General features: G+C 46.0%; 1 protein-coding gene across 2 annotated transcripts in view; it reads right to left on the reverse strand.

The window, feature by feature from the left end:
• Window positions 1-397: 397 nt before the first annotated feature.
• The window catches only part of LOC147120194 (BTB/POZ domain-containing protein KCTD18-like), a 30983-nt gene continuing 7576 nt past the window's right edge, over window positions 398-23804 (reverse strand). For both annotated transcript variants that reach the window (XM_085985781.1, XM_085985782.1), the window contains exons 3-7: window positions 20749-20960; window positions 17975-18168; window positions 6788-6882; window positions 4922-5024; window positions 398-3300 (exon numbers count right to left, since the gene is read on the reverse strand). In XM_085985781.1, the coding sequence (XP_085841907.1) occupies window positions 2721-3300; window positions 4922-5024; window positions 6788-6882; window positions 17975-18168; window positions 20749-20960 (1184 nt within the window). In that variant the 3' untranslated portion in view covers window positions 398-2720. The remainder of the gene's footprint in view (window positions 3301-4921; window positions 5025-6787; window positions 6883-17974; window positions 18169-20748; window positions 20961-23804) is intronic.

The following is a 23804-nucleotide window of genomic DNA, read 5'->3' on the forward strand; positions in this document are numbered from 1 at the left end:
TTGGTCCTCAAAGAGTGTGAAGTGTGCTCTCTGGCTATTGTGACATGGCAGGATGTTTATTTATCAACAGTAGCTTTATTATCTGATTTGATTTAGCTGGTTTCTAAGCACTTTTGTGTTTGATTTTTGTTACTTTGAATCAACTGTGCACAAGTGAGTTTTGTTTGCATTGCTGTCCCCCAGATTGCTAGTTATTGGGAAGGAGATACTAAGGTTAGGATGAAGTGATAGCATCACAGAAGTGTATCAGACAACATTAAAGTGTATTTCCTTAAGCATGAATTATTTGATCTATAGTTTATTAGTACCACTACACTGAATACACCCTTAGGACAACATTGATAATTGGAATATGGATCATACAAACCAAGATGTAGGAAAACCATCGAACTTTAAAAACAAGCAAAATCATATTTTATTTTCAAGAAAAACAAACAGTTGACCTTTCAGGTATGGAGCATACAAATTCTAAATATAAAACTGTAGCCAATAAAAGTTTTACATTAAAAACCTACACATCAGTCAAAGCTTGCTCCAGGTAAACATGTGCCTGACTCGAGCACAAAACTCCAATGTATCGAATCACTTCTCACTCACTCCCATTATAAGTAGGGCAAGCGTTTTGCCACAGTACAACAACCCATGAGCTTCTACACAGTGTACATGACTTGCCACCCAAGTTCTGCGATTTTAAATTAAGCCCTGGAGGCACTGAAAATGCCACTTCCTGAGCAATAACAAATCACTTGACCTAATCATACAAATTTTCTGTTCCAGGCATAATCCCTAAATGTAGGGCCTTGATCCCAAAATAAAATGTTTCCTAGTTCATGTTGTACTGTCAGAACATGAGATTTTTGCATAAAACTCAACCAACAAAATCTTATGAATAAAAACAGATTTATTATTGAAACCTGAATAGGCAACAGCAAATACTGGAGCAAATGGATTCCTTTCCAGGCTATCAATCACACCACCACACACGCGGCAGTTACACTGAAATGCACACCTGACCTGAGCAGTAGCGTGAAACCTCAACGAACCAAATACAAAAAGAAAAATTGAACAAAATTGCTGCTTTTGGTCTTCGGTTTGACAGTAGGTAATAAAAGTTTTCATTTCACACCTGAAAAAAATGCCCAAATGTGTTTTACTCTATCTTAATATCATTGTATTTTTTATTATCACAACAATAAAAAAGGTCCATTCCAAAATCTGCCTCTCACCAGCATATCCTTCTCCCAATCAGAAACCAGGCGGGCCACCGATTCCCAGATTACAGGCAACCCCACACTCAAACTGGTAATGTACAACCAGTACCCTGGCTTGAGAAGAAAGACTGCAGTCCCATTCTGGGCCACACTAGATGGCATGGGCAAGATTAGCAACTCAAAATGGGAAGGGAGGGGGGGTTTGAAGGGTGTGGCAAGTGAAATCAAAGGACAATTAAACTTAAAACCTCATGCTCTATATATTGTTTGTCCAACATGTTGGCCATCTCTCTCTCTCAACACACAAAAACTTCATGTAAAACATTGTACAAGTTATGGCAAAATGCTTCCACTAGACCAGGAACTGAAGTGGGGAGGGCTGTGTGAAGGTGCAGTTCATCAATCGACCTTTTCCTCTATTCTCCAGTACAGTAACGGCATAGTCCATTACTACGATTCGATCATACCCACTGTTGCTTTGAAGTTAATTTTGTTGCTGGTTTCTCCATTGCACGGATGCTGCAATCAGCAGCACTCTCACTTTACAACACAATAGTCCATTTATGTTGCTGCTGCTAAATGGGTTCAATTCAGATCTATGTTCGACAGTAAAGCTGGATTTTCTGACCTGGCATGAATGCAGAGAGGCAGATCAAACTATTTTTTTTTATAAAGGAGAGCATGAGGGCTCTGTGACTAAACCTTCAGCTGCAAGTGTTTGGGAGCAGAGACTGTCTACGTAGTGTCATTCTGTCGTATGCCTCGAGGTTGTCAACTTTAAGATATGCTCAACTAGTTCTAAGTAGGTGGTGCACAACCCAAGTAAAAGTGGAATATTTTGGTAGATGCAATCCAGTGTGTATTAAAGTACCATGTTTGCATTTAAATTCAGTTGCGACACAAGTAACTAAATGAGTTGAGATACAATTAATACAGAGTAGTCATTTGAATTTTTTTTTTTACCAATTTCTTCCCTTCTTATTTTCTTGAAGCTGTTTACTCCACAGACAGCGGTGGCTCTCTGGTTTCTTGCTCAAGTGGCCATTATTTGTGAGCCCTGATGGTGAGAATTGGCAGGCGACTTGAGTACAAATACAGGAGATGAAGAAATCATAGCCAAACCTAGTCCTGGTGTCCACACACACGCAGTTCCAGCAGGGATGATGGATAATGATCAGGAGAGAGGGGCTTGGCAGATTTTCCCTTCCTTACCCAGAGGCACTCAATCCAAATGTAGCACCCCTACCACCACCCAAACAGGTCAATTAAGCAGATCAGAGATCAAATCTGGGACCTCCTTGGTCTGTGTTATGCACTGGATAAACCTGTTGAGCTACCAGTGAAAGGACAAATTTTCCATTTTTACCTAAGCAACTCTATTGAAATCCTGATCTAATGATAACATTTCTTGGGAAATTAGGCTATGCATCAACAGGATTCAAATACACAGTCCTACCAAACCACTTCAACAGCCTCATCCCCTCCCCTCCCCTCCAAACCACTGGTCATTTAACCATTCTCATCCTTTTTTCTACCACTTCCACATATGTCCTCTAGATAGTCTGCCATTGAATTCAGAGTACTGGAGGCGTGAGGGTTTTCTGAAGTACTTGGTTGTACATCTGAAGTGACCGTATGCATGTCTCTTTCACTTTTAGTAGGATCTGCTGGCGTTACGACTGTCGTAGAAGGTGGCTTCCTTTTCAATTTGATCACTCGATTCACTATTACCTTCTTTTCTGGCACCTTGACTGCTGCAGTGCAACAAGACTCTATGGCACTTCCAGCATTCTGGGATTTGACAGGTTGAGATGTTTGGGCACCTGATCCAGAAACAGACCCTGTGACACTGGAAGATGCTGTCCTGTGATTCACAAACTCCCCGGTGCTTACTCTCTTTAGGGCTGCAGTTTTGAGATGAACCAAGGAATTTGGCGCCGTCTTTGAAGCATTGCCTGGAGTTGATAGTTTGACCAATCCAGAATTCTTCACTTTAATGCGGGTGCTGGTGGATGGGCCCGAGAACTCTACGGGTTTCAGGTTCTTTTTGGGAGTTTCTATTTCTGCTTCATTGACATCAACATTGTGTCTGGAAGATACATAAAACTTAGACTTAATGTAAAGATTAAAAACAGAAAAACTACTAGTAAATCTGATCCATTAGTAACTGATTGAAACCATAAAAAGGGAAGTTAATCCTTTGAGTACTGATGTCCTTTTTGTTATTTTTCATTATACACTTAGCGATCTAATTACTGCAAATAAACTCCAGTGAATGCGTAATAGTAAATTTTACAAAACAGAGAATATTCCTCCTTTAGACGATTCATGGAATGAAAGCGAGGAGAATATCAGCAAAGTGACTGTGTGTCAGCTGTGGCTCGGTTATTAGCAGAAGGTTGTGGGTAGGAAGTCCCACTCCAAAGATTTAAGCTCAAAAATCTAGGCTGACACTCCAGTGCAGTACTGAGGAAGTGCTGCACTGTCGGAGGTGTCGCCTTTCGGATGAGACGTTAAACCGAGGCTCCGTCTGCTCCCTCAGGTGGACGTAAAAAATCCCATGGTACTATTTTGAAGAAGAGCAGGGGAGTTATCCCCGGTGTCCTGGCCTATATTTATCTTTCAATCAACATCACTAAAACAGATCATCTGGTCATTATCGCATTGCTGTTTGTGGGAGCTTGCTGTGCTCATATTGGCTGCCGCGTTCATTACAACAGTGACTACACTTCAAAAGTACTTCATTGGCTGTAAAGCACTTTGGGACATCTGGTGGTCGTGAAAGGCGCTATATAAATGCAAGTCTTTTTTTATGATTTCCATGTTAGATTCATTTCCTGCAATGGATTTGTACTATGGAATCAGTGATGAAATTATTCATTTTCTTAGCATATCCATCAACAGAGAATTACTGCATCTGCCTCAGGTTTGGCACAAATGTCCTGACACAAGGAGTGGCAAAGCTCCAAGCTGTGTCCATAAATTCCCATGTAGCTAGTTTCTAATCTATTCCCCATGTTACTGGATCAAATCAAGGTCAAAGCTTCCCCCTGCAGAAGAGGAAAAAATTGTAGGGTGAGTCACCCACTCGCTGACATGCCTTATGGCCTGCTCAGGAGCAGCACTGATAAAAGTTGGAAGCTGGTCATATTCCCAGCTGGGGAACAACTGGCTAAGGGAAAAAGAAACGCTTAAAGAAATATATATAGATTTATATATCTTAAGTGGACTCCATGTATTTAGAGAGCAACAAAGGCATAAAACAACAACTTATTAGGTAACACTTTTTCCGAAGGGGACCTCTCCTCATTGATTTTTGTAATGGTTAAACTTAGAATCACTCTAATTAATTAAAGAGGAGCCAGTCTTTCCATATTCGTGGTTTTCAAACTTTCCTGTTCTGGGGAACCCTGCTGCATATACCAGTATGCCCAAGACCCTCTGTAGTAAATTCTGAAAGACAGCATCAGCTACCCATAGAAACAATTCTATCATTGTAGAAAAGCAGTTTATTAGTATACAGCAACAGAAATAATGTACTAGTAAGTCAGCAAATATAAAAATAGAAGATTAACCTGTGGACCCCTGGGATCCTCCAACTGACTCCCCACAGTCCAGGAACCCCAGTTTGAAAGCCCATGTTCTATTATGCATAAACTGAGCAACACAGGAATTAAGAGCCACAACACATGATGAAACAAAGCACCTACCGCTTCTGAATTGGTGCCACCTTCTCTTGGCTGCCTTGCAGAGGTCGGCCTTCAAGAGTCCAACATTCGATCAACTCTTGAGGCACTCTCCAATAACTGACACCTGCAGGTAAAATAAGGCATTGTATCTGCATGCTACAGAAGATAAAGATACAAGATGAAGACCTATCACTAAGTCACAAATTAATTATGCTCAAATGCAATGAACAGGATACAGACTACTTTCATTGTGTATTTTGTTCATACAGGATTCAAAATTATAAGAATTATTAAATAGAAATATTATTGTATGTGCAAATTATATCATGGAGCAGATTGATTCCAGTGACCTGACTGCAAACTGTTCCTCCTCAGTGTCATCTGATTTTAATTCCACTGCCTCCGTGAAGTATGAAAAGTTATCAAGATAATTGATCTTACGCACTGTTAGTATAAGAGCACCTTCCATTCTCTACACTTATCTCTCCCACTTTGATTCATGCTTGAGAGTTTAGGATCAACGGTTCAAACCATTTCTAAAATTTTGAATTACAAAGCCAGCTACAGAAATCTTACTATCATTTTTTAAAGTGCATTGTAGTTTGAAAGCGAGATACAATACCACAGCTGCACTCTGATAAGAGCTGTCTTGTTCTCTACTTGTGTGATCAATGCTTGTACTTGGCAAATGATCAATAATGCACCACATCCCTCTCATTTAAAACAGGGCAGTTCTTCCTATCCGCTGTAGTACACCATATCTCAACTCAGGCCTGTCACAGTGCGGCACAATGAGAAAAGTGAATGCTTTGTGTAACAGCTGGAATCAATTGTTCACAGTAAACTCCAAGACAACCATATTATAATGTGCTTTTGATTGAAGTGGGTACTTTTACACAAGTTCATCTACTTTCGAAGATTTAGAGAAGGCATGAATTTTGTACACAGAACAATGCAGTTATTCTGCACAAAACAGACTCGCAGATAAAACATCTGATGCTCCATCAATTCAGACCTTTAAAAACAGGATGAATATCTGGTTAGAAGTGAGACTGCAGGAAGGAAAGAGAAGTTCAGATAGAAATGATTGAATATTCTGAGAAATGCAAGCTGCTGGAACATGCAATGGAATGTAACAGATGAAAGGGTCAGATAGGTTTTCTGGCGTGTTGCTCGATTTACCTTGAAGGAGGGGTCGAAGACAATTGGTGTAACTCTTCTTTAGCGCCTTAAATGGGTTGGGTGAAGTCCACAAAAAAGCAGATTGTGCAAACAAGGTCTTTAAAAAGAGGCCGAGAGCTGAATGCCCTTTACTTAATCCATCTTTCTAATTAACCCAAACAACAATGCTGTATGTATTCTGCGCTCTTTGTAACTGTTTCCTTGACAGTTTGTTTGCAACAGTTCCATTTAACAGAATAGATTGAAACTGGATCTTAACATTTAAAACCATCCCCTGTCCCGACTATGGTGTGAGGCTGTGAAAAGTGCTGCACTGCAATAAAGATCAGAAAACTGATCAAAGCAGTAGTTCAATATGCACCACAACTTGTGGCATTTTAAAGTTTAACATAAGCTCCTATGCTTGATCTCAAAGTTCTCACTCTGCCACAGAGCGTCCTGGAATTTGTCTGGCAGTCGATAGCTGAGATCTCCTTCCCTTTGGCATTTGTTTGTGAAAAGTTGTCTCTTTACCCAGGACTACTGGCAGTACTACACTATAATAAGTATCCAACATAGGAACTAAGAGTACAAGAAACACATCTACTAATGATGCAGCTGGCTGGTGATATTAGTGACAACCCAAAGCACGGCAACATATATCTGAGCTTTACAGCTCACCTCCAAAGTTTTAAATGTTTTAATGTTGACATGAAGGGTAAGTACCTCGTCCCTCCCAGGAGTCAAAAGCATCCATCATTTTCTTCAGCTCACCAGCTGAGTAATAGCTCCAGATGTATTGTAAATTGTTTCCAGCTTCCCTGCAAATGAGAGAGACAAAAAACACAGAAATATGAAGCAACATTAATGCAGGAGAGCACCTGGACATCTAGTGTGCAACTCAGAACAGCCACAATAACAACAACTTGTATTTATACAGCGCCTTTAACATAGTAAAACGTCCCAAGGCGCTGCACAGGAGTATTTTAAGACAAAAAATTTGACACCGAGCCACATAAGGAGAAATTAGGGCAGGTGACCAAAAGCTTGGTCAAAGAGGTAGGTTCTAAGGAGCGTCTTAAAGGAGGAAAGAGAGGCGGAGAGGTTGAGGCAGGGAATTCCAGAGCTTAGAGCCTAGGTAACAGAAGGCACGACCAATGTTTGAGCGATTATAATCAGGGATGCGCAAGAGGGCAGAATTAGAGGAGCGTAGATATCTTGGGGGGTTGTGGGGCTGAAGGAGATTACAGAGATAGGGAGGGGCGAGGCATGGAGAGTTTTGAAACCAAGGATAAGAATTTGAAATCGAGGCGTTGCTTAACCGGGAGCCAATGTAGGTCAGCAAGCACAGGGCTGATGGGTGAACAGGACTTGGTGCGAGTTAGGACACGGGCAGCCGAGTTTTGGATGACCTCAACTTTTACGTAGAGTAGAATGTGGGAGGCCAGCTAGGAGTGTGTTGGAATAGTCAAGTCTAGAGGTAACAAAGGCATGGATGAGGGTTTCAGCAGCGGATGAGCTGAGGCAAGGACAGAGAAGGGCGATGTTACGGAGGTGGAAATAGGCAATCTTAGTTATGCTGCGGATATGTGGTCGGAAGTTCATTTCAGGGTCAAATATGACACTAAGGTTGCGAACAGTGTGGTTCAGCCTCAGACAGATGTTCGGGAGAGGGATGGAGTCAGTGGCTAGGGAATGGAGTTTGTGGCGGGGACCGAAAACAATGGCTTCGGTCTTCCCAATATTTAATTGGAGAAAATTTCTGCTCATCCAGAACTGGATGTCGGACAAGCAGTCTGACAATTTAAAGACCGTGGAGGGGTCGAGAGAAGCGGTGGTGAGGTAGAGCTAGGTGTCGTCTGCAAACATGTGGAAACTGACTGTTTTCAGATGATGTCACCAAGAGGCAGCATGCAGATGAGAAATAGGAGGGGGGTCAAGGATAGATCCTTGGGGGACACCAGAGGTAACGATGCAGAGCGTAAGAGAAGCCGTTGCAGTGACTCTCTGGCTATGATTAGATAGATAAGAATGGAACCAGGCGAGTGCAGTCCCACCAAGCTGGACGACGATGGAGAGGTGTTGGAGAAGGATGGAGTGGTCAACCGTGTCAAAGGCTGCAGACAAGTCAAGAAGGACGAGGAGGGACAGTTTACCTTTGTCACAGTTACAAAGAATGTCATTTGTGACTTTGATGAGAGCCTTTTCGGTATTGTGGCAAGGGCGGAAACTTGATTGGAGGGATTCAAACATGGAGTTGCGGGAAAGATGGGCACGGATTTGGGAGGCAACAACACGTTCAAGGATTTGGAGATGGGGCAGTAGTTTGCAAGGACAGAGGGGTCAAGGCCTGGCTTTTTGAGGAGATGGGCGATGATGGCAGATTTGAAGGAGAGGGGGATGAGGAGAGAGAACCGTTAACGATGTCAGCTAACATGGGAGCCAGAAAAGGAAGTTGGGTGGTCAGCAGTTTTGTGGGAGCAGGAAGTGGGTCTCATGGACAAGGTGAGCCCGGAGGGGTCATGAGGGGAGATCGGAGAGAAACTGGAGAAAGACGTGAGTTCAGGGCTAGGGCAGGGGGGAATTTTAGAAGAAGTTTGGCCCGGCGGGCATGGGGAAGAAAAGGAAATGGCAGAGGCAGCTGAACGGATGGTCTCAATCTTAGAGACAAAGAAGTCCATGAGCTCCTCATACTTGTTGTCGGAGGTGAGGGTGGAGGAGACTGGGGAGAGGGGTTTAAGAAGACCATTAATAGTGGAGAATAGAAGCCAGGGTTTATCTTTGCATTCCAGAATGATTCTGGAATAGTGAGCAATTTTCGCAGACTAGAGCAGGATCCGATAATGCTTTATGTGATCCAACCAGATCTGGCGGTGAATGGCTAAACCAGTTGTCCGCCAGATCCGTTCAAGTCTGCATCCCTTGGACTTAAGGGAGCGAAGATGAAGGCTTTACCAGGGGGATCGGGAGGGGTGAGAGAGAGTAATTGTTTTAATAGGGACTAGGGCATCAAAGGTGGTGGTGAGGGTGTGGTTGAGCAGATTGGTAGCTGCAGAAATGTCATGGTGAATGGAGGGCCAGAGGCTGGACAGTTGGGGGAAAAAATTCGTTATCACCCCATTTGGGGCGCAATTATTGGCGGTGCGCAAAGTTTTGCGCCTGGCGCTAATTATCGCCTCCGACAACAAACTTGGCTTTTATCGCCCCTGGAGGTGATTGGAGCGCTAAATCAGGCGCTTCACATCTGTCTTAAGGCGCTAAGGCCGAGGAGCGAGGCGCTACCTCAGAGGGCGGGTGAAGCTCATGTGATGTCAGTCAGCAATGGAACACAGACACACTGGCACCGGCCAGTTCTTAAAGGGGAGGGTCGATCTTGCTCTCCATCCACATCCTGTTCATTGCAGCCTTGAATCTCGGCCTGGAGAGACCTGTACATCAAATCTGCTGGAAAGAACAATGGAGAGACCCAGGAAAAGAGCTCAGAGTGCAGCCCCCAGAGTCTCTTCTAAATCGATACAAGGGTGTGGTAAACCACTGTAGTTCACTGTGTTCACTTGTTGCTGTTGTTGTTGTTGTTGTCGTTCACTCTTGTTTCACTGTTATGTCCGACTATGCCTCAGCTGACTCCGCCCTCGGCTACCGAGTATAAGGACGGCCGCATGGCAGCTCCAGGCATTCGGTCGTCCACTAGAGGCATAGTCCTGATCTGTCTGAAGTGCAATTCAGTAGTTAATAAAAGCCTGTCGTTCTGAACTCTGCTCAGCCTCTTATTAGAATTGATAGCGCATCAATTTTATTAACTACTGAAAAAAAAAAAATAATAATAACGATGCTGCAGATACTTAAGATCAAGTGCCTGGAACTCGACCCGCAAGAACCGGACTCGACTGCTAAGTTCTCACACTGGCTGAACTGTTTTGAGTCCTTTCTGGCTGCATCCGGCGAGACCGTCGCCACCGACGCCGACAAGCTCAGGGTGCTGAATTCTAAAGTAAACCACCGAGCTTTTGCCCTTATCCGGGACGCTACGAGCTACCAGGGGGCTATCGACATTTTGAAGGAGCAATACGCACGCCCGGTCAACTATGTTTACGCAAGACATCTCCTGGGGTCTCGCAAACAACAGCCCGGGGAACCCACAGAAGCATACATACGGGCGCTGAAGGAACTCGGCCGAGCCTGCGAATGTAAGCAAGTATCAGCCACGGAACATACGGAGGAGCTCATCCGTGACGCCCTCGTTGCGGGCCTCAGGTCCACTCACACACGGCAGCGACTGCTGGAAAGTAGCAAGCTCGACCTGAAGAAGGCGATTTCACTCACCCTTTCGTTGGACGTAGCCCACCGGAACATGGAGGCCTACTCCCCGGACCGCGCGGCCGCCTCATGGATGCCGCAGCCGCCGCCATCTTGGGACGCGGCGCCGCCACGGGCCCCGGCCTCAACTGCTGCAGCGATGTCCCGCCCGAGCCAGAAATGTTATTTCTGTGGCCAAACCAAACACCCCAGGGCGCGCTGCCCGGCGAAAAACGCGGTCTGCTCTGCCTGCGGTAAGAAGGGACACTACGCTGGCGTCTGCAGAAGTCAGAAGACCCCTACCTCCAGCAGCGCCGCGTGCGATTCGTGGGAGCGGCCATCTTGCCTTCCTCCAGCCTCGTGGGGATCGGGATCGTCATGGGCGCCGCCATTTTGTCCTTCTTCTCCGACGCCATTTTGTCCGCCATTTTGCCAACGGGCCCCCGACTCACCCACCGCCGCCTCACCGGGGTTCTACAGCGACGCTCCCGACTCCACAGCGGCCTCCATCACGCTGGATCAATCCAGACCCCATCAGCTAGCCAGGTCCACGATGGACATCCAGGTAAATGGCCGCGCCACAACTTGCCTTTTTGATTCCGGGAGCACGGAGAGCTTCATACACCCTAATACGGTACGGCATTATTCCCTCTCGGTCCGGCCAACGCGCCATCGGATCTCCATGGCCTCAAAATCTCACTCAGCAGACGTCGGCGGCTACTGCGTAGTGACCCTCTCGGTGAAGGGCTCCGTTTATAAAAATGTAAAGCTATTCGTCCTGCCACATCTCTGCGCTGACGTTCTGCTGGGGTTGGACTTTCATTGTCACTTTAAGAGCGTCACCTTGACACACGGTGGACCTCTTCCCCCGCTCACTGTCTGCAACCAGCAGTTTTTAAATTGCCCGCCGCGCCCCACCTGTAGTCTCTCCACCCTCAAAATCACACCCCCCCCCGTTCGCCAACCTCACCCGCGACTGCAAGCCTATCGCCACAAAGAGCAGGCGATACAGCACCGGGGACAGATCCTTCATAAGATCTGAGGTGACGCGGCTCCTGAAAGAGGGGATTATTGAGGATAGTACCAGCCCCTGGCGAGCTCAGGTGGTAGTCGTTAAGACTGGCAACAAGCAGCGCCTGGTCATTGACTACAGCCAGACTATCAACAAGTACACCCAGTTGGACGCATACCCTCTCCCCCGCATAGCCGACATGGTTAATAAGATAGCGCAATATCGCGTTTTCTCGACCATTGACCTCAAGGCAGCATACCACCAAATCCCTATCCGCCCCGAGGACCGCCAGTACACAGCTTTCGAGGCAAACGGCCGTCTTTTTCACTTCCTCAGGGTTCCTTTCGGCGTCACCAACGGTGTCTCCGTCTTCCAGAGGGAGATGGACCGGATGGTCGACGAGAATGCGTTACAGGCCACGTTTCCCTACCTGGACAACGTGACCATCTGCGGCCATGACCTGCAGGACCATGACGCTAATCTTGATAAGTTCCTTCGCACGGCCCAACTCCTAAACCTCACGTACAACAAGGAAAAGTGCATATTCCGCACAGCCCGCCTCGCTATCCTTGGTTGCGTGGTGGAACACGGAGTCATCGGCCCTGACCCTGACCGGATGCGCCCATTGATGGAACTTCCCCTGCCCCACTGTCTCAAGGCCCTCAAAAGGTGCCTGGACTTCTTTTCCTATTACGCCCAGTGGGTCCCTCATTATGCGGACAAAGCCCGTCCACTTATCAAGTCCACCTCCTTCCCCCTGACGGCGGAGGCCCGCTCAGCCTTTCACCGTATAAAAGACGACATTGCCAAGGCCACCATGCACTCGGTAGACGAGTCCATCCCCTTCCAGGTGGAGAGCGATGCATCGACTTTGCCCTGGCCACTACCCTTAACCAGGCGGGAAGACCCGTGGCCTTTTTTTCACGAACCCTCCAGGGCTCCGAACTCAGACACTCCTCTGTGGAAAAAGAGGCCCAGGCCATTGTGGAGGCGGTGCGCCACGCCACTGGCGGCACTACCTGGCTGGAAAACGATTTACCCTGCTTACTGACCAACGTTCAGTCGCTTTCATGTTCAACAACAAGCAGAGGGGCAAAATCAAAAATGACAAGATTTTGAGGTGGAGAATTGAACTTTCCACCTACAATTACGACATCTTGTACCGGCCCGGGAAACTCAACGAACCCTCAGATGCTCTATCGCGAGGCACATGCGCCACCGCGCAGATCGATAGACTACGGGGCCTCCACAACGACCTCTGCCACCCGGGGGTCACCAGGTTCTTCCATTTCATTAAAGGCCGCAACCTGCCTTACTCCATCGAGGAGGTCAGGACCATGACCAGGAGCTGCCCAGTCTGTGCAGAGTGCAAGCCGCGCTTCTATACGCCTGACAGAGCAAACCTGATCAAGGCCACCCGCCCTTTTGAGCGCCTGAGTGTCGACTTTAATGGGCCCCTCCCCTCCTCTGACCGTAATGTGTACTTCCTCAACATAGTTGATGAGTACTCCCGTTTCCCTTTCGCCATCCCCTGCCCGGACACGACCACCGCTACGGTCATTAAATGCCTGCACAACCTCTTTGCTCTGTTCGGTTTTCCCAGCTATATTCATAGCGACCGGGGCTCGTCCTTCATGAGCGACGAACTCCGTCAGTACCTGCTCATGAGAGGTATTGCCTCAAGCCGGACCACCAGCTACAACCCCCGGGGGAACGGACAGGTTGAAAGAGAAAACGCGACGGTTTGGAAGGCGGCCCTCCTAGCCTTAAAATCTAGGGGCCTTCCGACCTCCCGTTGGCAGGATGTCCTACCTGATGCGCTCCACTCCATCCGGTCACTGCTGTGTACGGCCACCAACGCCACCCCCCATGAGCGAATGTTCGTTTTTCCCCGGAGGTCCACATCCGGTACCTCACTACCACACTGGCTGACGTCCCCAGGGCCCGTCCTGCTGAGGAAGCATGTAAGGTCCCACAAAACGGCTCCCCTGGTAGAGAAGGTTCACCTCCTCCATGCCAACCCCCAGTACGCCTACGTGGCATACTCGGACGGGCGGGAGGATACAGTCTCCATTAGAGATCTGGCACCCTCGGGGTCCACTGACCCGTCACCATTGCCCTCCACCACGACCCCCTTCGACACGGCCCAAAATTCAGTAGACCAAATTCTCACCCCTATCCATTCCACCCCAGTAGACGGCATGCCGCGACCCCAGGACCAGCCGGAGTCCACTCGCCCACCCAACACCAAAGGGGACGATACACCGGTGCCCGACCCCGCTCAAGACGCATCGTTGGAAGCTGTAACATCGCAACCGTCGCCACGAAGATCTCGACGGCAAACGAGGCCGCCCGACAGACTCGCCTACTCGAACTTTTGATATTCACCCCGCCGGACTTAATTTTAAACGAGGGGTGAATGTGGTAAACCACTGTAGTTCACTGTGTTCACTTGTTGCTGTTATTGTTGTTGTTGTCGTTCACTCTTGTTTCACTGTTATGTCTGACTATGCCTCAGCTGACTCCGCCCTCGGCTACCGAGTATAAGGACGGCCGCATGGCAGCTCCAGGCATTCGGTCGTCCACTAGAGGCATAGTCCTGATCTGTCTGAAGTGCAATTCAGTAGTTAATAAAAGCCTGTCGTTCTGAACTCTGCTCAGCCTCTTATTAGAATTGATAGCGCATCAAAGGGCAAATCAAAATGAACCTGCAAAGTGCTGCTCAGTACCCTAAACTCCTTCACACAGCGTTGAATCTCTCCAGAATTCTCTCTCTCTCTCTCTCAGAATGCGTGGTGCAAAAATGTCACCAACAAAAAAAAGCAGGAAGTGGTCGCCTTTAAATCGCACTCCCCCAGTCCCTTTCTGACTGCAGAACGCTCCCCTCAACCTGTTGTTGCTAGCGGCAGGCGGTAAGGCAGGGGGCGCCACTCAATATCCGGTCCGGGGCGCTACCGGGGCGTTGCGCACTCGACTGACGTCACGGTCTGCCGGCACAGGAGAGCGTGGTGGTAGTGTTTAGCGCCGCCGCAAAATGTCTAGTTAATTTCGCGCGAGGCGCAGATATCGCCGTGCCCGGGCGCTAGTTGCTTTGCGCCCCACTTGGCACCCGCTTAAGGCGCTAACGGGAGGCGCAACCAACTGAAATTTTCCCCCCTTGGGATTTCATAAGTGCAGTTGTAAGAGAGTTGGGAGAGAGTTTTTTCCATGGGCAGACACAGAAGGAAGTGGGGGAAGGAAGATGTGGGTGAAGAGCGATACGAGGAAGTGGTCAGAGATGGCCTTATCTGCAATTGACACGATGGGAGTAGTGAGGCCACGAGAGATGGCAAGGTCGAGGGGGTGGCCGCGAATATGGGTTGGGGAGTTTACATGGAGGGAGAGATTAAGGGAGGATTGGAGGCTAGTGAACTCAGAGAGAGAGCATGATGAATGGAGATGGAGGTTGAAATCACCGCGGATGAGAAGTCGTTCAGTGCAGAGGCTGAGGGAGGAAAGCAATGAAGATATCTCGGTAATAAAATTTTTATGGCACTTGGGTGGGCGGTACAGAACGAGAATTTTAAATGACAGGTGAGGGGGTGGAATAAGGTGAGGTGCTCAAAGGAGGAAAAAGCGCCGGAAGAGTAGGGGGACAGACCAAGGTGTGATTTGGTGATGAGAGCCACACTGCCACAACAGTGACCTGAGCGGGGCAAGTGGAGGAAGGTATAGCCAGGCAGGGAGGCTTCATTTAAAGGTAAGGTGTCATCACCCCTCAACCAAGTTTCCATCAAGGCCATGATGTCGATGCAATCATCCACGATAAGCTCACGAATGGCAAGGACCTTGTTTGCAAGTGAACGGACATTCTGGAGGGAGATGCGGAGAGGATCGGTGATGGCTGCTCCACTGCCAGCGTCCACAGGTTCAGCGCTGGGGGTGGGATGAGTTGGATGGGGAGGAGATTGGCAAGATTTGCCCCCAATGGGCATGCTGGGCAGGAATGTTGGCGACAGAGTAGGATGGGACAGTTGGGGTTTGCTGCTCATAAGGAGGTAGTGATGAGTGCCTCGATGGACCCTTCGTAGGATGCCAAGAGAGGCACAGAGGGAAGCTGTAGGCTTATCTAAGAGGCGGTCAAGCCTGGGACAGTGGCAGGAGAATAGGAAGGTGGAAGAGTAATGAAGGATTGGGGTAGGGATTTGGGAGGGCAGAGTATCCGAGAGAGGAGAGATGAAAGGAGGCATGATGACAGGAGAGAGCGGTCAGGGAGGGATAGAGAGAAAAGGAAAAGAGTGGGAAAAAGTGTAAAAGTATTGAATGGCTCGGGTCCAGAGCAGCAGTCAAAATGCGCATGTGAATGGACACAGGTGAAAAGCTCAGGTTACATAGGCCTGGTTATGTAGTAATCAATGGGATACATATTTCCTGGTAGCAAGGAATAGGTTGGAGACAAGAGTAGGGAGACCAGGGTCAAAGTCAGAGGTCCTATGGAAGGACAAAGCCGATGTAAGGAGGATGGGGCTGGCACGGAGCATCGACGAACCACTGTCCAAAGCAGGCACGTGAAGTCCAAAAGCTATTTGAAAGGTAGAGAGTTCGAGCGTGGAGGTGGTTACCGTAGGAATGAAAGTCGGTAGCGGTGCAGAAAAATGATGGCTAAATTGGCGCAAGTTGGAGGTCACCGTAGATCAAAGTGGCGGAGAAAAAGTAAAACTACAGGCCAGCGACCAGCAAAGCTGAAAACTGGTAGAATGCTAGGAGCCAGCAGAGCTGAAAAACCAGTAGAACCGGTTCAGCAGAGACACAGCCGCAGTTTAAAAGGTAACAATCTTTTAGCAGCAGAGATAGAGACACAGCAGGTAAATCTTAGTGTAGTCCAGTGCAGAAACATAGTGGTGCAATCTAGTGCAGTTCAAAGCAGAAACGTAGTCTAGATGTCCAGAGAAGTCCAGGAAATCGGAAACCAACTTGACAAAAGAATTCAGCAGCATAAGACTTGAAGAGGCTGAAAAGCAGAGAGCTACAGCCGCTGAGTCAAACCATGTAGTCAGTAGAGCAACAAAGTCCTGTTCGCGAGGAATCCAGTGATGGAAGTCAAGTTTCAGCAGAGTTCCGGCAGTTGAAGGAGCTCAGTGAGGTGGTGGGCTCTGCAGGGGGAGCTTTAAACTTGTAGTTTGGGCGGAAATGCCTTCTCTATCAGGGCAAGGTATCTTAAGCAATGGAAGAAAGGAGATTGGGGGAAGAAAAGGGCAAAGGATGGCCATGGATAGAGTTGAAGAGAAGAGCAGCTCAGAAAGGAGCTGCCAGCCCAGCAGCCATCTTGAACAACAGATTAAAAGTTTTAAATGATAAACTGCAAAAATAGTTATATTTTTCCCTGTATATCTATTTACAGGAAACTTTGGTTTATCCGGAGGTTAACTGTCCGGAATGCTCGAGCCACCAGCAAAAATCAGGAGCCGTTTCGTTAGGTTTTTTTTCTTTTCGTTGCTTTTTTTTTCCACCAGTCAGGCTCTGCAAGGTCTCGCTGAAGCTGTTGCTAAGCTATAGAGATGCTTGCAAGGTACGGCCGACTGTTTAGTGCTCAAAATCTCCGTATGTTTCAACATTAGCGCTGGTTTGTCCGGCAGTTTTGATGGGACGGCAACAGCTCGGTCCCGTCGGTGCCGGATAGCACAAAGTTTCCTGTATTATCTTACAGGTATATAGGATGGTATAAGTGACCATCAAGAAGGAAAATGTCGACCTCCTTATGAACAAGAGAGAGCAGCAGAGCACAGTTTAAGGAGAGCATTTGAAGCATTGATTGCTCTCACAGACTGAGGCCAGTGTGTTTGGGACTGTTTGATAAATTTGGGGAGGAAGGAATGTATAGTGAGTGGGGCAGGACGTAAATAGAATGGAACTGCAGGATAGGATCATCTATTCAAACGTTCTCAGCTGTTTGGTGTCCGGATTGGGAAGGTTTCATTAATATGAGTGCTTTTCTCATGCAAATGTTTCTCGTTGTGCTTCATTGCTGAATCCTGGAGATCCTTCCAAAAGGAAAAGATTAAAAGGACTCAAACTGAAGCAATAAAATACAAGCTCACTAACTCAAAAAAAACCCACTGGTCTACAAAGGAGTCATTTTTGTTCATAGTATTCCCTCCATTTTCTATCTAAAGGATATAAATCGATTTTCAAAAATTCCTCAACTTTTTAAGCGTTTTTAATTACAGGAGCCATAACTTTGGATTGGCCAATTCAGTGCCTGTCCCACACGATTATGACATCTTCAAATAAAACAAGAAATATTTTGACGGGTCACCCATTAAGATACATGTTTGCTAATATGAGAAGAATTTTTAACAAGACGACTGAGTTTGATACAATCTGAATCGAGCCAAATTTAGGTATCTAGTAGTTCCTAGACGTAGATTGGCAGTAAATCCTCAATGGTTCTTTGACAAGTAATTAAGGAGGCAGGATTCATCTGGTGCCCTTTTGATTAATATAATAGTTTACCAATCCCAGTTTCACACAAAATAAACAGAATACAGATCGAACATGGCATACACTGCAAAGTGGCAAATTTTACATCTTATATAGTAAATGATTTCCAGATCACCCACTTTTACCTCTTATAGATACTTCTGCTTTTCATTCTGCCTCCCAGCTGTTTTTCAATGGCTCCGATCCCCTCGGTCTTTGATGCAAATACACCTAGGATCTTGCTCTCACAGCTGGCACCACAAGTATTGAGATAGTGCAGGATCCACACCATGGGCTTTGTGCAGATTAAACCATAGGAGTCACACATGTCTGTCAGTGCCTATATTTAATAAGTAGAATAACAAAGAAACCACTTATTATTTGAAACGATTGAAATAACTGCTTTACAGATACTATCTTCATACAGACAAGTATCAAGAGATGTGTAACAACAATTTTTAAATTCAGCCATCATTGGCAATTTTCTTAGTCTCACATAATGAAATTTCACTCGTGTTAAATTAACACATGTGAAATATCAGTTGACTGCAGCTTGCAAGAGCAGCATACTGGAAGGATTGTAAGCCTCAGTCCAACTATACCACCGCAAAATATGGGATCGAGACGTTACAATTGTACCGACCTTGCTTGAATTGTGCCTCCTGATAACTTAATGCAAGTGGTTGTGAGTTGTGTAGATAGTGGGGTAAGAGTTTCCACTCTGGGTGCAATCGGGAAATTGCACCCAAAATGCGCTTGAAATAGCGTTGGTTAGGTGACAGTTCAAGTTTCTGCAAAAATTCATTTGCATAATCACAAACGTAAAATCTTCCATGAACCAGCGCAATCGAGCAGCATAATAGAACATAGTCGTTTCTTTTCTTTCTCTTTCCATTAAAGAGTATTGCTTGATATATTTAAGCGTGGGCGGAGCCTTTTCGGGCAAATTGAATCTTCAACCAGATTAAAAGATCACGGTAAACATGAACGGAAGTGATTTTGGGCGTTACCCACTAACGTTTTAAAATTCCCCATCTTTTGCAGTGGTTCGGCCGATTGCGCTCTACCCTAGTATCCCACTGCCCTGACTAAAAAAGCACCTGGTAGAAAGTAACACCTTTGTTGTGATAAATTAGGTGCAGGGGGGGCAAAGTTATAATCCTGTCTCCAGGAGATTGATTCAAACAAGCATCAATAAAGTCAAAGTGTGAGGAAGGGAACAGGTGTCTTAGGAAACAATACCACCTATTAGTGAAACCTACAAGTAGTCACTGGTGAATTCTCCTGTTCCTCACTGGGTAGCCACTACCTTATGATAAAACATACTAAAGTTAACTAATCTTAAAAAAACACTCCATGAATTACTCTCACAAAAAAAATCTAGATCCTGTTTTTAGAGATGTCTGTCATTTGTGGCGTTAGAATAATTTTGGAAGTAACTGCAATGCACATCATATGATAGTAACTGCATGGCATTAGTGAATTGATAATGAAGGCCATTCTGAAATGAACAGGACACTGAGCAGTAGGGCAGGGTTGCACCAGGTGTGATAGCTTATTGCTGCATGTGGTATCAGTAATGAGTTCAATTAGTAGTTAAGGATGCAACATGAATAGATCATAGTTCTTGTACACAATAGAATCAGATTCCACTTCTGGGTAACACAAATTACGAGGGAAAATGTATTTTTTGGAGAAGGTAGAAAAGTGGTTCTCAACACTTTTCTACCTTCGCCAAGGCACTGACTCCCTCCTACTGTACAGTTCCTTGAGTGCCAGGTACCCACTGATGACACAAGCTATGAGCTTTAATAGTCAAAGTGCCACAATCCTCTATGACCACAGAGAGTATCAAAGCTAAGGTCAGTCAATCTTGCCCTCATTAGATGCCACGTGTGCACCTTCAGTGGGGGTTTCTGGATACCAATAATCAAACTGAACTCTGGCCAGTTTTCCCCTTCCTAACCCAATGTCCTTATTGCTGGCTGAGATCAGTTAATTCAGCAGAAGCTGAGAATCACATCTGGATTCTCATTGCCTGCATGGCTCAGTTACACACTGAAAGAACAAACTTGCATTTGCATAGTGCCTTTCACAACCTCAATCTTTACAGGCAATGAAGTATTTTTTAGAAGTACAATTACTGTACTGTAGGAAACATGGTAGTCAATTTTGCACACAGCAAGATCCCACAAACAACAGTGAGATAATGACTAGATAATCTGTTTTAGTGATGGCAGTCGAGGGATAAATATTGGCCAGGACACTGGGGTGACCTCCCCTGCGCTTCTTCGAATAGTGCTATGGAATCTTTTATATCCACCCGAGGGCAGATGGGGCTTCGGTTTAATGTCTCATCCGAAAGACGACACTTCCGGCAGTGCAGCACTCCCTCAGTACTGCACTGAAATATCAACCTATAGTATGCGCCAAAGTCTTTGGCGTGAGACTTGAATCCACATCCTTCTGATTCTGGCGAGAGTGCTACCACTGAGCCAAGGCCGACACTGGATAAACGTGCAGAGCTGTCGAGGAAGGTCCAAAATATAATGGTATATAGGGCCAGAGGAAGGTATTGTTTGGTCTGACATAAGTTAACTTGTTATATTCCAACCTCAATAAAATTTAACTTTTTTCAACATTACTGTATTACAGGAATGAAAATAACCCAGTCACAGGTGCAGCTAAACTTGTTGATTTAGCAAGACTTGTTCATCATCAATCAAAACGATCATAAAGAAAGCTTTTACGGTCAATCGTCAAAACAATATATAGCCCACTCCTCTTGTTTATTTCCCCATTTTCACTAGGCTTCACTTTTTGAAAAATAAATCGCATATTCAAGTAGAAGTACAACACAGGTTTCAAATTTCTGAGTAAAATCCCTGAGCGCTATAACTTTGAGATGAACATTACAAACCTTTTTGATTTCAATATTAGATCTTGAGCAATGTCTTTCCATCTCACTGGATAAATGGTCAGTCAAACTGTAGGGATAGGGAATACCAAAGTAATCTGCCTCTTCCTGTAATGCTACACGAGTTCTCGCTTCCTCAGGGATGCAGAGCTCCCCGTGCAGATAATCCAAGAGGTACTTGAAGAGTTTGCCATCCCGGTCAATAAGACAAGCCCCTATATTAAAAGGTTAGATTTTAGACTCTGTAAACTTCACATTACACATTCAAAGAGGTCAGTTGATATCACAAGCAGTTTATCTTCCAACTAGTAAACCTCAAGTTCACCCCATGACACAGCCGGGTAAATTGTATCATTCTTAGGTGGGTTGTTGCACAGTAACACTGTACACAAGCAAGGTGCTCTGTCTCAGTTAAAGGAGAATCTGGCTTTATCCAGCTCTTGCCTCTTAAGCGGTGTCTCCTGCTGGCTATTTAGAATGCAGCATATCAGCTGCCTCAAAGAGAAATCTGTAGCTCAGACTGAAGGGAAGGGAAAAGACACATCTAAAATGAAATGGCAAGCAAATATAAAGAGAATGGCACTCCAGTTATGATTTTTCTAAGCAGGAAATTACATAGTTTAAATGACTATTATTTGCTAACATTTTGCAATGATGAGGCAAAAAATATTAATTGCTACAAATGACAGAAGCTTTTTTGGTAAAAGTAGTATTTTGTAAGGGAGTATCCCAAAAATATAGGGTTTCATATAGTTTGAATGGTTCAATTCAACTTTTTTGGGGATCTATATGAGAGAGCTTCTTCAAAAACATCCATTAGTCTGATCAGAGAACATTATATTTATCTTTTAAATATTATTGCACACAAATGTTTTGATGCTTATCTATCCAGTCGTAGCCAGAGAATCACCAGCAATGGCTTCTCTTCCCACTCCCGCACCATTACCTCTGGTGTTCCCCAAGGATCGATCCTTGGCCTCCTCCTATATCTCATCTACATGCTGCCCCATAGAAACATAGAAGATAGGAGCAGGAGTAGGCCATTCGGCCCCTCGAGCCTGCTCCGCCATTCAATGCGATCATGGCTGATCATCCAAGTTCAGTACCCGGTCCCTGCTTTCTCCCCATACCCCTTGATCCCTTTAGCCTTAAGAAATATATCCAACTCCTTCTTGAATATATTTAACGTATTGGCCCCTGGACAACATCATCCAAAAACACAGTGTCAGTTTCCAAACGTACGCTGATGACACCCAGTTCTACCTCACCACCACTTCTCTCGACCCCTCCACTGTCTCTAAATTGTCAGGCTGCTTGTTCGACATCCAGTACTGGATGAGCAGAAATTTCCTCCAACTAAATATTCGGAAGACCGAAGCCATTGTCTTCAGTCTGCACCACGAACTCTGTTCTCGAGCCACCTACTCCATCCCTCTCCCTGGCAACTGTCTGAGGCTGAACCAGACTGTTCTCAACCTTGGTGTCATATCCGAATCTGAGATGAGCTTCCAACCACATATCCGTGCCATCACTAAGAACACCTATTTCCACCTCTGTAACATCACCAGACTCTGCCCCTCCTCGGCTCATTCGCTGCTGAAACGCTCATCCATGCCTTTGTTACCTTTAGACGTGACTATTCCAGAGCACTCCTGGCTGACCTCCTATCTTCCACCCTCCATAAATTTGTGCTCATCCAAAACTCTGCTGCCCGTGTCCTAACTCGCACCAAGTCCCGTTCACCCACCACCCCTGTGCTCGCTGACCTACATTGGCTCCTGATTAAGCAAGGCCTCGACTTAAAAATTCTCAACCTTGTTTTCAAATCCCTCTATAGCCTCATCCCTATCTCTGTAACCTCCTCCAGCCCTACAACCCTCTGTGATGTCTATGTTCTTCCAATTCTGGCCTCTTGCACATCCCCAATTTTAATCACTCCACCATTGGCGTTCATGCCTTCAGCTGCCTTAACATCTGGAATTCCCTCCCTGAACCTCTCTACCCTCTTTCCTCCTTTAAGATGCTCCTTAAAACCTACCTCTTTGACCTGTCATCTGCCCTAATATCTCATGTGGCTCAGTGTCAAATTTTGTTTGATAACGCTCCTGTGAAGCACCTTGGGACGTTTTACTACATTAAAGGCGCTATATAAATACAAGTTGTTGTTGTGCTGAAATAAACACTACACATTTGGGGTGGTTATGAGAGTTTGAGACACACTCCTGAATAACAAGTGAGCAAATTTGACACTTATATGGTGCTTTTAAGAAATATGTTACAATGCTTTAAGACAGAATGGCTTTCTGGCCACAATTATGCCACTTCTTGTCCCCATCATCACTTTCATTTTGATCAGTAGAAATAAATCTGTTGCTACAATCAAGATCGTGCTTAGAATAACTGATAGCCAAAAGGTGCAGACGAGGACAAGATTAACTTTTCAAACAGCCTGCAGACTCTGTCCTAAAACCACAAGTTCACAGAAATTCACAGAAACCCCACAATGCAGATAGAGGCCATTTCGGCCCATCGAGCCTGCACCGACACATATCCCACCCGATCCCCGTAACCCCTACACCAACACATATCCCACCCTATCCCCGTAACCCCACGTATTTAATCCCCCTAACACTAAGGGTCAATTTATCATAGCCAATCAACCTAACCCGCACATCTTTGGACTGTGGGAGGAAACCGGAGCACCCGGAGGAAACCCACGCAAACACGGGGAGAATGTGCAAACTCCACACAGACAGTCACCCGAGGCCGGATTCGAACCCGGGTCCCTGGTGCTGTGAGGCAACAGTGCTAACCACTATGCCACCGTGCCGAAAACTTTCAAGTGACATTCACAACATTCAATCACCTTTACATGTGAATACCACAAATTCTCCAGCTTCTGTGAGAAAGCAATCACTGTCACTGCATCACTTTGCAGGTGTTGCTGTCCAAATTCCAACTGGAACAGATGCAAATGAAAAGGAAACAGAGTGGGATCTCGTATTTGCAACAGGATCCCTCTTTTTTGCATCTGAACTCCTGTTCCTACATGACTCGAC

The sequence above is a fragment of the Somniosus microcephalus genome, chromosome 4 (genome assembly GCF_052327205.1).
Source record: "Somniosus microcephalus isolate GS21.2 chromosome 4, FLI_Smic_1.0, whole genome shotgun sequence".
NCBI lineage: Eukaryota > Metazoa > Chordata > Chondrichthyes > Squaliformes > Somniosidae > Somniosus > Somniosus microcephalus.